The sequence below is a fragment of the Lathyrus oleraceus genome, chromosome 5 (assembly GCF_024323335.1).
Source record: "Lathyrus oleraceus cultivar Zhongwan6 chromosome 5, CAAS_Psat_ZW6_1.0, whole genome shotgun sequence".
In the NCBI taxonomy this organism is placed as follows: Eukaryota; Viridiplantae; Streptophyta; class Magnoliopsida; order Fabales; family Fabaceae; genus Lathyrus; species Lathyrus oleraceus.
In genome coordinates, this window is record NC_066583.1 from 79,869,268 (window position 1) to 79,883,162 (window position 13,895).

General features: G+C 37.0%; 1 protein-coding gene across 1 annotated transcript; it reads right to left on the minus strand.

Annotated features, from left to right (window-relative positions):
* Positions 1 to 10,700: 10,700 nt before the first annotated feature.
* Positions 10,701 to 13,340, minus strand: LOC127086761 (GTP-binding nuclear protein Ran/TC4). The gene is made up of 8 exons (XM_051027559.1): positions 13,190 to 13,340; positions 13,020 to 13,089; positions 12,755 to 12,811; positions 12,515 to 12,632; positions 11,794 to 11,883; positions 11,506 to 11,685; positions 11,331 to 11,408; positions 10,701 to 11,010 (listed from the first exon to the last, which is right to left on the minus strand). The coding sequence occupies exons 1-8, from the start codon at positions 13,190 to 13,192 to the stop codon at positions 10,941 to 10,943; spliced, it is 666 nt and encodes a 221-aa protein (XP_050883516.1). The 5' UTR covers positions 13,193 to 13,340; the 3' UTR covers positions 10,701 to 10,940.
* Positions 13,341 to 13,895: the final 555 nt, after the last annotated feature.

Here is a 13,895-nt window from a genome sequence, read left to right on the forward strand (position 1 = left end):
GTTCGTTTTGGTCCGAATTTTGAAATTCAGAGCCTTGGTACGGATAATAAAATCTTTACTTTTCTATTATGCATTCATTTTTTAACTATCTTTATTGATATTATGTTTCTTAATTTTATAAAAAAAATGGCTGATGAACAACATATATACAAACATGGTCGAGTGGCCCAACATGATCACTATGCATTGAAAAAGTGTGGCTCTCGTAACCTGCACTTGAAAAACCGTTGCATAATGTTAAGGGATCTTCTTTTAAGTGTGCCTCTCATTCATGTTGATGTACACATGCATGATCCACATCTTGCATCCGGACCTAATGTTTATTTACCTGCTAGTTTTTTGGAGGTGCCGAAGACAATTCACTACTTCCTCTATATGCACACCATGTGTGGGAGAGAGAGGTATCATAAATATTTCATTACTTTTTTAAACATTTATTTTATACTAATTGAACTATTTGACATTGATCTAGTTATTTTTGTAGAATCGTGACACGTTAAAACGTATAAACCAAGGTAAGAAAATATAGCTTCCACAACCAATAAGCCTTGGTTTTAGCACGCATTGGAGTTGTCTAGGCCGAAGAGCTTCAGTAAGAATGGATATGGTTATATTTGTCATGGTTGAAATTCTAGTTATCAGACTTTAGATGTCACACGGGTTGTTATGACATCCAATTCTGCACAGACGGGAATTCTGCAGAACTTAAATGTAAGTGCAGTAAATAACACAAGTAATTGTTTACCCAGTTCAGTCCAACATGACCTACATCTGGGGGCTACCAAGCCAGGGAGGAAATCCACTATTAGTAGTATCAATTCAAAGCTAAACTCACCCGTTTACAACTTATCACTTAATCCCTACCCAATGCAATTTCAATCTTAACCTAAGATCAGAGTTCCTACTCACTCCCCCTCAATCACCTCAGTGACTACTATCTTTAAACACTATTAAAGACAAGTTGAAGTCACACTTCAAAAACTCTTGATTGTGCTTCACAGCTTTAATCAAGATACACAGCACTCACGCTTAAAAGCTTTGAGTGACACAACACTTACAACTCAATGAACACCCTATACCAAAACAATCATCAACGTGATAATGGCTTGGCTTACAAGATATGTCTAATACAAGACTCACAAAAATACAGCAGTGAAGTATGATGGACACACTTAATCTTCACGCCTCAAAATCCCTGAAACTGAATGAAGGAACGCCTTCCTTTTATATTGCAGTATCCTGGGCTTTTGCACCTGTATTCTCCTGAATTTAAGGTCACGCGAGTTCCCATAAATTCAACATTTAGGTTACTAACAAATAGGCTATTTGTTAGGTTCATTGAATGTAGCTTGGTTGTTGATTTCCTGGATTTTCTCTCAGTTGTTGAATCCCTGAAGAATAGCCTGAGAAAAAACTGAAACAGAAAACTGAACAACCTACAACATAGCATATGCTGTCAGGCATGAATGTCACGACATTCAGCTTGAAATCAAGGTCCATATGCTGAGTCTGTTTTTCCAGAAAACAGACTGTACAATTTTGCTGACCTGTACATGATCAAAATGACCATACTACAGTAACAACTTACATTAATAAATGTCAAAGTGTCCAACTTAACATTTACACATTTGGCCTTAATTTAGTTCTGTTATTCTCTTGAAGAACAAACTAAGTGACATGCTGAAGTATAGCAGAACACCACTCTGTCTAATGTTCAGTAGCTGCTGTCAATGATGAATGTCATAACATCCAGTTTGACATTCAGTCAGTAGGCCTTATGCCAGGTCTGGTTTTTCCTTGATAACCAGACTGGAAATACATACTAAGTTCTAACAGAACACCAACTGTTCTATTTCTTAGTATCTGTTGACAGGTATGAATGTCACAGCATCCAGTTTGACATTCAATAAATCCTGTGTTAGCTAGTCCTGCAGTAACTACAATGTAGTCACACATACATGTCATGACATCAGTCAAGACATTAGTACCCATCTAGTGTTTTACCATATAATGCAGCCAATTAAACACCTACAAACTCCCCCTTTGGAAATTTTTTGGCTAAAACACTTTGATCCCCATAACAGAGTTCATAGCAGCGGAATTACACACCTAGCAGGAATCAATACTAGCTAATACACTCAGAGTGGCAGCACACTCACACACATACAGAAGTTAAATAAAAACTTCACACACAATCGCTGCAGGGGAGGAATCTGTCGTCTTGAGAGTCTGTTGTAGAGACCCATGAGTGTCTGTTGTAGAGACACCCACTCTGTTTGTCAGGGGTTACTCCCCCTTTTTGTCAAAAATGTTGCCAAAGCCAACAACATAACCAGAGAATAACGACAGAGTTACAGACTTGGTTTTACTTCACAGTTTCAACCAAGTTACCATCCACTTGATCTTGCTTCACAGCTTTGATCAAGTAATCACCCACTTTTGCTTTACAGTAGGTACCACCATATCAGATGCCATTATTTTGTTTCTGACATCCAGAACCACTCCTGCATGGACAGCATCCTTGAACTCCTGCAGGTACATTGGCCTTCTCACAGTAGGGTGTCTCCTTACCCTCTTGTATCCACCCTTGTTGCAAGTAGAATAGCTATGATCTGTTGACTAATCATAGCCTAGTACAAATTGTTTAATAGGCAGAGATATTAAACAATTTATCCCAAACATCAGTGGTTGCTATAAGGTCTCAGAGAGACATATTCCCAGTTTGCTCCTTAGGTTTTCAAACTGAGTAACATCCAGAGCCTTTGTAAATATGTCAGCCAGTTGAAGGTCCGTGGCTACATGTTCTAAAGTGATCACCTTGTCTTCCACCAGATCTCTGATGAAGTGGTGCCTAATGTCAATATGTTTGGTCCTGCTGTGTTGGATGGGATTCTTGGAGATATTGATGGCACTGAGATTATCACAGAACAATGTCATGACATTTTGAGTGACATTGTACTCAGTGAGCATCTGTTTCATCCAAACCAGTTGGGAACAACTGCTTCCAGCAGCTATGTATTCAGCCTCTGCAGTGGACAGAGAGACACAATTCTGCTTCTTGCTGAACCACGATATGAGGTTGTCTCCTAAGAAGAAACATCCACCTGATGTGCTTTTTCTGTCATCAGCACACCCAGCCCAGTCAGCATCACAGTACCCAGATAGGACAGGCTCAGAACCATGTGAATACAGCATCCCATAGTCACATGTCCCATTGATGTACTTGAGAATCCTTTTGACTTGATTCAAGTGGCTCACCTTAGGCTCTGCTTGGTATCTAGCACATACTCCAACTGCATAAGAAATGTCAGGTCTACTTGCAGTTAGGTAAAGTAGGCTTCCTATCATGCTTCTATACAAGCATTGATCAACACCAGGGCCTCCTTCGTCTTTGGTTAACTTCAGATGAGTAGGCGCAGGAGTCCTCTTGTGCCTAGCATTATCCATACCAAACTTCTTAACTATGTTCTTGGCATACTTGCTTTGGGAGAGAAACATAGAGTCCTCCATTTGGTTTACTTGCATCCCAAGGAAATAGGTCAGTTCTCCAACTAAACTCATTTCAAACTCGGATTGCATCTGGTGAACAAATTGTTGAACCATTTGTTCTGACATTCCACCAAAGACTATATCATCCACATAGATTTGAGCTATCATGATTTTGCCGTCTTCATCCTTCACAAATAAGGTTTTATCTATTCCACCTTTTTTGTATCCATTTGAGGTCAGAAATTCGGTCAACCTTTCATACCATGCTCTAGGTGCTTGTTTCAACCCATACAGGGCTTTCCTCAGCCTGTATACATGCTTAGGTTGGTTAGGATCACAAAACCCTTTAGGTTGTTCCACAAAGACTTCTTCATTCAAGTAGCCATTCAGGAATGCACTTTTCACATCCATTTGGAATAGCTTAAACTTCAGGATGCATGATACCCCTAACAGCAATCTGATGGACTCACGCCTAGCCACAGGAGCAAATGTTTCATCAAAGTCTACCCCTTCAACTTGAGTGTATCCTTGAGCTACTAGTCTTGCTTTATTCCTAGTAATTACTCCTTTCTCATCAGATTTATTTTTGTAGATCCACTTGGTACCAATGATGTTGGTTCCTTCAGGTCTTGGAACTAGCTCCCATACTTCATTCCTTTTGAACTGCTCAAGTTCCTCTTGCATGGCATTGATCCGGTACTCGTCAGTCAGGGCTTCTTTCACATTCTTTGGTTCAACCTTGGATACAAAGCAGGAATTTGAGCTTATTCCCCGTGACCTGGTAGTCACACCACTGTTAGGATCCCCTATGATAAGATCCTTAGGGTGGTCTTTCTGAATTCTGATAGATGGCATTTTGGTGGTTGCATCTACTTCATCTTCAAGAGGAGGTTCCTGTACTTCTTCAGACTTGACTTGGATGTCAGTTGAACTATCAAGGAATGTTTCAACATCCTCTATGACATCGATCCCTTCCTCTTTATCATCCACAATGACATTTATGGATTCCATCAGGACATTGGTCCTGTAGTTGAACACTCTGTAGGCTCTGCTGTTGGTGGAGTATCCTAGAAATATACCCTCATCACTTTTGGGATCCAGCTTCCTTCTCTGTTCACGATCTGTGAGGATGTAGCATTTACTTCCAAAGATGTGAAAGTACTTCACAGTGGGTTTTCTGCCTTTCCATATTTCATACAGAGTGGAGGAGGTTCCTTTTCTCAAGGTGACTCTGTTGTGAACATAGCACGCGGTATTCATTGCTTCAGCCCAAAAGTGCATGGGGAGCTTCTTTGCATGAATCATTGCCCTGGCAGATTCTTGAATAGTTCTATTTTTTCTTTCAACTATTCCATTCTGCTGAGGGGTTATAGGGGAGGAGAACTCATGACTTATTCCTTCAGATGAGCAAAACTCATCAAACTTGGAATTCTTGAACTCCGTACCATGATCACTTCTAATCCTGACCACACAACTGGCCTTTTCCCTTTGAAGTCTTATGCACAGATCTTTGAAGACATCAAATGTATCTGACTTCTCTCTGATGAAGCTTATCCACGTGTATCTGGAATGGTCATCAACCACCACGTAGGCATATCTCTTTCCACCAAGGCTTTCAACCTGCATAGGTCCCATTAAGTCCATATGCAACAGTTCCAGAACTCTGGAAGTTGTAGGATGTCCCAGCTTCGGATGTGACATCTTGGTTTGCTTGCCTACCTGGCATTCTCCACAGACTCTTCCTTCGTCAATAAGAAGCTTTGGGATCCCTCTGACTGCTTCCTTGGATATAATCTTCTTCATTCCCCGTAAGTGGAGATGTCCAAGTCGTCTATGCCACAGCTTCACCTCTTATTCTTCCTTGGCTGAGGAGCACATTGTGGAAAAGTTAGAGACTTGAGGTTCCCACAGATAACAGTTATCTTTGGACCTGGTTCCTCTCATAACTTCCTGATTGTCACCATTTGTCACAATGCATAGCTCCTTAGTAAACTGAACATGGAACCCTTGATCACACAGCTGGCTTATGCTGATGAGGTTTGTAGTTAGTCCTCTTACTAACAGCACATTATTCAGTTTTGGAACTCCAGAGCAGTCCAGCTTACCCACACCTTTTATTTTTCCTTTGGCACCATCACCAAAGGTCACATAGCTGGTAGTGTGAGGTTGAATATCTACCAGTAGATTTTCCATACCAGTCATATGTCTTGAGCATCCACTGTCAAAGTACCAGTCTTCTCTGGAAGAAGCCCTTAGAGCAGTGTGTGCTATCCTAGCATACCATTGTTGCTTCTTGATGGGAACATAGCGCTTATATGGTTTATGCTTAGGCCTGACATGCGAGACTTGGTTAGGGAAACCATGAATCCAGTAGCAGAAGGCTTTTATATGACCAAGTCTACCACAGTGGTGACACCTCCACTTATGGTATTTCCTCTTCTGATGATCATTCATCCTAGTTCCTCGATGTTGAGACATTGGCTTTGACTTCTGCTTGAACTTCTGAACTTTAGCCTTTGGGCGTTCGTGTTCAGCTGAGGATCTTTTCCCAAATCCTAGGCCAGATTTGGTTCCAGACTGCTGTCCCACCTTTAGAATCTCTTCCAAGGTGTCAGTTCCCTTATTCATCATTCTGATGGATTTAGTCATCTGATTCAGCTTGGAAGTCAGCAGGGCTATCTCACCATTTAGACCCTCTATGACAAACATTTGCTTCTGTCTCTCATCTTCCAGTTCCTTGATGAGTTTCTTCTGCTTTTCTCCTTGTGCACGCACTTCTGCACTGGTGGTACACAGCTTCTTATAGGTTGCAGCAAGTTCATCAAAGGTCAGTTCATCTGCACTTGAGTCATCTTCAGAGGCACAAACACTGGTTAGTGCAGTGACATGTTTGGCAGATTCTCCTTCAGATTCACTTTCAGAGTCTCCTTCAGACCATGTGATAGCTAACCCCTTATTTTGCAATTTGAGGTAAGTAGGGCATTCAGCTCTGACGTGTCCATACCCTTCACAGCCATGACACTGGATTCCCTTGCCGTGATTGAACTTCTCATCAGAAGTTGATCTTTTCTTAATGTCAGACGGGATGTTCTTGACATTGGTTCTACCTCTTTGATCAATCTTCTTCACGAACTTGTTGAACTGTCTCCCAAGCATGGCTAAGGCTTCTGATATACTTTCATCACCTCCAGTATATCCTTCTTCTGACTCCTCTTCAGCATTAGATACAAAAGCTAAGCTTTTGTTCTTCTTCTCAGCATACTCACCCAAGCCCATTTCAAAGGTTTGGAGGGAACCAATGAGCTCATCCACTTTCATGTTGCAGATGTCCTGCGCCTCCTCTATGGTTGTGACCTTCATAGCAAATCTCTTAGGCAAGGACCTGAGAATCTTTCTTACAAGTTTCTCTTCAGCCATTTTCTCACCTAGTCCACCAGAGGTGTTTGCAATTTCAAGAATATTCATGTGAAAGTCATGAATAGTCTCATCCTCTTTCATCCTCAGATTTTCAAACTTGGTGGTCAGCATCTGAAGTTTGGACATCTTCACCTTGGAAGTACCTTCATGAGTTACCTTGAGGGTATCCCAAACTTCCTTAGCTAGTTCACAGTGGTGCACCAGCCTGAAGATGTTCTTACTGATTCCATTGAACAATGCATTCAAGGCCTTGGAATTTCCAAGAGCTAGTGCCTTTTGCTCCTTGTCCCATTCTTCTTCAGGAATCTGCTCACTGCCTCCATCTTCACCTGTCCTCATTGGATGTTCCCATCCTTTGTTGACAGCTCTCCAGACTTTGCTATCTAGAGACCTTAAGAAGGCTATCATACGAGGCTTCCAGTCATCATAATTAGAGGCATCCAACATGGGTGGTCTGTTTGAGTGTCCTAAATCCTTGTCCATGGTACTAGAAAGTAACTTCCCTAGATCTCACCCAGAAATTCACAGGCAGGGTGCCTGCTCTGATGCCAATTGAAATTCTAGTTATCAGACTTTAGATGTCACACGGGTTGTTATGACATCCAATTCTGCACAGACGGGAATTCTGCAGAACTTAAATGTAAGTGCAGTAAATAACACAAGTAATTGTTTACCCAGTTCAGTCCAACATGACCTACATCTGGGGGCTACCAAGCCAGGGAGGAAATCCACTATTAGTAGTATCAATTCAAAGCTAAACTCACCCGTTTACAACTTATCACTTAATCCCTACCCAATGCAATTTCAATCTTAACCTAAGATCAGAGTTCCTACTCACTCCCCCTCAATCACCTCAGTGATTACTATCTTTAAACACTATTAAAGACAAGTTGAAGTCACACTTCAAAAACTCTTGATTGTGCTTCACAGCTTTAATCAAGATACACAGCACTCACGCTTAAAAGCTTTGAGTGACACAACACTTACAACTCAATGAACACCCTATACCAAAACAATCATCAACGTGATAATGGCTTGGCTTACAAGATATGTCTAATACAAGACTCACAAAAATACAGCAGTGAAGTATGATGGACACACTTAATCTTCACGCCTCAAAATCCCTGAAACTGAATGAAGGAACGCCTTCCTTTTATATTGCAGTATCCTGGGCTTTTGCACCTGTATTCTCCTGAATTTAAGGTCACGCGAGTTCCCATAAATTCAACATTTAGGTTACTAACAAATAGGCTATTTGTTAGGTTCATTGAATGTAGCTTGGTTGTTGATTTCCTGGATTTTCTCTCAGTTGTTGAATCCCTGAAGAATAGCCTGAGAAAAAACTGAAACAGAAAACTGAACAACCTACAACATAGCATATGCTGTCAGGCATGAATGTCACGACATTCAGCTTGACATCAAGGTCCATATGCTGAGTCTGTTTTTCCAGAAAACAGACTGTACAATTTTGCTGACCTGTACATGATCAAAATGACCATACTACAGTAACAACTTACATTAATAAATGTCAAAGTGTCCAACTTAACATTTACACATTTGGCCTTAATTTAGTTCTGTTATTCTCTTGAAGAACAAACTAAGTGACATGCTGAAGTATAGCAGAACACCACTCTGTCTAATGTTCAGTAGCTGCTGTCAATGATGAATGTCATAACATCCAGTTTGACATTCAGTCAGTAGGCCTTATGCCAGGTCTGGTTTTTCCTTGATAACCAGACTGGAAATACATACTAAGTTCTAACAGAACACCAACTGTTCTATTTCTTAGTATCTGTTGACAGGTATGAATGTCACAGCATCCAGTTTGACATTCAATAAATCCTGTGTTAGCTAGTCCTGCAGTAACTACAATGTAGTCACACATACATGTCATGACATCAGTCAAGACATTAGTACCCATCTAGTGTTTTACCATATAATGCAGCCAATTAAACACCTACAATGGTATATTATTAACATTTATTAAGAGATGACACACAAAGATGTCGTCATTTTATCCTTTGATCGGCGAGATGACGGGCAAACTTGATGATGTATCATGCCTTATACATCTTCCGATCACAAAAAAATTGTTGGATCGCTTGATAATTACTAGACCTAAGGACCTCGACCTGATGGTGACACAATTAGGGGCTAATTCAGAAAAAACCCAAGAGGAGATAGAAGACATTAAGGGACGTCATGCTAGATTCTCCTTTCTATCACAAAGTTATATAAACCACCTTAATGTTATTTGTGGAAGTTGTAGATGATAAGGCACAAGTTGCCTATCATAGAATATATATACATTAAGGACATATTTCCTTATTTTGGTTGGAACTTTGTATTTTTTAGGACGGAAATGTGACATATGTCAACGTTGTCTATATTAAATACTTCACTGACTTAGAAAGGAACATGGTTTTAGATATACATAGTATTTATTGTATTTTTTATGTATTTTGTAAACAATTTGAAATTTGTATAATTAGTTTTATTTTATGAATGACAAGCTCTAATGATTGATGTATGATTTTTGAATAAGTGTTAGAAAAATTAATATCCTAACTTACTTGAATGGTTTATTGTGTGAATAATGAATCCACTTTAAATGTTATGAAAAATTCTTCGAAAGTATTGTCAATTGAGACGGAGGTAAGTGTATGAGAGTGGGGGCATGTGCCCCCACAATGTTTTTAATTTTTAATATATATATATATATATATATATATATATATATATATATATATATATATATATATATATATATATATATATAATATATATATATATATATATATATATATATATATATATATATATATATATATATATATATATATATATATATATATATTTTTAAAGTGTATTTTAAAATTAAATTATAGTTAAATTGGTTGTGCTTAATTTCAAAACAAAATTAATAAAACTTTTAAAAATAATTTTTATTTTATATATTTTTCTTTTAACATTAAGATATCATTATTAAATATCACAAATAAGTATTCATATTATATTAATTATTTATATATAGAGATAAATATATAATTTTGTATATAATAAAATTAAAAAAATTACACAAATAAAAAATGAGATTAATTATTAAAGAAATTACATCGTCGATTTATCGTCATCACCTATTTGTATTACTTTATAGGGTTTTAAAATAAAAGTCAAATTTATTTCGATATCCAACATCTAAGATTATTTGACAGTGTAAAATTCTTTTAAATTGTCATTAATTTTCAATGGTATACATTACACTACTAGTTTATAAATTAATACATCTCCGCAAGGATGTTTGAATTTTGAAATCCGAATTCCGAATTCATAATTATGTTTATAACACACAACCATAACTTACGAACAATATTGTACAAAGGGTGATAGGGTACCATCCTGCTGAAGAGAAGTGATTTATAATATTTGTGCATCCGAAATTTCAGACAGTAAGGACGTATTTGAGATGTAGTGAAGCCCATCTTTTATTGTTATTTTTTGAAATATTAGGAAAAAAAAATTAAATATGAGAATTTTTTAATACACCACTTAGACCCCACACAAAAATATTAAAATTATCTCTAATAGATGTATCTCCAAACACTCATCATTTTTTAAGTTACGATTTAATTTGTTCCGGAAATTCATTTTCCTAATATCTTCGAAAATATATTTCCAAAATTTAATAAAAAGTGTTTCATTAATAAATTAAGACTTTATATTCAGAAAAAACTTTTTTTGAAAATATGTCTGATAAAAATATTTCTCAGAGGTCACTCGAATTTCATACCATATGACGAAACAGTGTTTCCTTTAAACGAATAACACCTTTTTCAATGGCACGGCAGAGTAAAGATACATAGCAGCCATTAAGTGAGGGTTTGGATAAAAGTAAAACAACTCAATCACATGATGATTGAAATCCATAAATCTATATCAAAAAAATGTCAACGGTTCAACCACAAAACACATAACATTACAGCATATAACGGCACAAATCAACACACATAGGCCAGCACTCTCGAAGGTCCTTCCTATTCAAAAGCATCGTCATCATCATCAGGAAGGGGCTGATTAGCAGCCTCAAGAATCTCATTCTCATGCCTGCAAAAGAAACAACCAATACAATGAGAAGAGTAAGACTTCTAGACAAATGTTTAATGCCTGCGAATGATCTTAAGGAAATGTTTAATGCCTGCGAATGATCTTAAGGTCTTAAGAGTGCGATTATTTTTTATCCTAATTGAGGCAGATAAAATATTTACTGTCAATTATATTTGTGATGGTTGTGACAACTTTGATTTCAGAAAAACATCTTTAAAAAAACACAACTTGGCAATGCTATACAATCCACCTATTTTATCATGACTATGATGAATGGTTGTTGAATAAACAACTAAACAAGTTGATGGCAGATAGCTTACCTTTGTTGTAAAGCAATATCAATTTGAACTTCTGGTGGAGCCAGTGCAGGAGATTCTACAAAGTGCAAATTAGGATCACTGCAAATTGACAAGTTAGAAATAATTAGTTGAAATGCATTATAAAGTTCAATGGGTTTCTTCATGTCATTTTAGAAACTAGAAAGTAAAAGCCTACCCTGCAAGTTTCCTGGCAAGATACAGGAAAGGCTTCTCAAAGTTGTAGTTGCTCTTAGCTGATATTTCATAGTACTGCAAATTTTTCTTCCTGTGGAAGGTAACCTGCTTTGCCTTCACTTGCCTGTTCTTCACATCAACCTTGTTTCCACAAAGAACAATTGGGATGTTTTCACAGACCCTGAAAACAATGGTGCAGAAAATCACTAAACAGCAAGATAAACCACTTAGTGATGAATACCTGTGTTAAGCTACAGAACAATTAAAAAGGGTTCAACCATATACATACCGGCAAAGATCACGGTGCCAAGTAGGGACATTCTTGTATGTCAGCCGTGCAGTAACATCAAACATTATAATAGCACACTGTCCATGAATACTGCAAAAATGGAGAGCACGTTAAAATCAATTAAAAAGGGAGCAATTATGCAGAGAGACAAAAGAGACTAATCCCAGAGAATAAAGATCAAAAAGAAATGTGAGTCAAGATCACAATAGGATAAAGAAAAGTGACTCAAGATCACAATAGGAAAAAGAAAAGTGAGTCAAGATCACAATAGGAAAAAGAAAAGTGAGCCAAAAAGAAAAGTGAGTCAGTGTTACAAATATTTACATACTGAATAGAGAGATTTTACAAGGATCAGCGACAACCAAACACCTAATGCTGGCAAGAACCAAAACTGTTGATATGTAATGTTCACAACATGCAAGGATGTATCAAACAGAAAGCAACAGTATTGTTAAATGGCCATTATAGTGGCACAACACCGCTATTGTGCTGTACTACAAACACTAGCGCGCTATTTCATCCAAAGTGTGACAAATCTGCGCTGTTATCAACATGACAATTCTCCTCTATACACAATGTTCTAAAGATGATCATGCATGTGAGGTATAAATAAGTGTTGCATATGACAAATAAATCAAATTACCAAAATTCAGACAAAACACTTGAGCACAACAACTTCTAGCTAAATCTCTTCTATATTCAAACAAATGATGAAACTTACTAGTATCCATCTCTGAGACCACCAAACTTCTCTTGACCAGCAGTATCCCAGCAGTAGAAACGAATCTTACCACAGTTTGTGAAGAAATCCAATGGATGCACTTCAACACCAATAGTTGCTGTACACAATCAAAACAAATCAACAAATCAGCTACTTAAGCATGTATTAATCAAGTAAAACATGTGCATAAGCATGCTTACAAGCATGTAATCCTAAGTTAAAATGAAAAATGAGCCTTACGTTCATATTTCTTCTCAAATTCTCCAGTAAGATGCCTCTTTACGAAAGTTGTTTTTCCTGCAAATGTTCATTACATTACAACAAAGTTCAAATCGCAATCTACCAGGAAGATCATTGCGAACGAAATTAACTAGTAAGAACGATTCAATTTTGTTATGAAAAAACATTCAGTGAATCAAATCGGCGATGTGATTAACTTAAATTATAGAAGATAACCTAAACAAGAAAAATAAGAATCCATTGAAAAAGAAGAAGAAAACGATACCTGTGCCACCGTCACCGACGATCACAAGCTTGAAACTAGGATAATCAACTGTTTGCTGATTAGGCAAGGCCTTAATCACAAAGAAAGAGAAAAACAAATCAAGATCAATAAAAATCGAATACTGAATTGAAAATCTGAAATCGAAGAACGAGAGAGGAGAAAATGCGTACCATTGAAATGAATGGAATAATCGATTATGGAGGAAAAGCTAGGTTGCGTTGTGTTTCAGTGTGAGGAATGAAGAAAAGAATGGGAGGGCTTTTATATACAAAAAAGGGTTTCAATTGAGTTTTGAAATTTAGCACCCATGCGTTCGACTAACGCAGCTCTCTCTACCGTCGGATTTAAAGGATTTAATCAAAACTTGTTGATGGGGCCGTTAATGTAATACTGGGCTCGATCCGACCCGGCCCATCTATTGGCCCATTTTTGTGATGTGAGTATTTATGAGTTATGACAGCTGTTTTTATTCTACCGCCATTATTTCAAATCAGATCAGTTTGAATTCATATTTTTGCATGCAAAATAGGATTCTTTTTAAAGTTGAATTACAGTTTTTCTTCTTTATTTTTGTTTGATTCACAAAATTAATGTTTTTATTTTAAATTTAAAAATTTCGATTCTCTATTTTAAATTCAATCAGTTTTGATTTCTCAAATCTTTTTATTTTAAATTCAAATAATTTTAATCTATCTTATTTTTTTCCATAAAAAATTAGTAAGATGACCGTTTTTAACTTTTATTTTATCTATAAAATTCAATAATATAATTATAAATGGGATTAATTAATATGCAGTGTAAAAAGTTTTAAACGATAGATTGATCACCAACCTCCGTTTGCATTACTTTATAGATTTTAAAAATAAAAAATCAAAC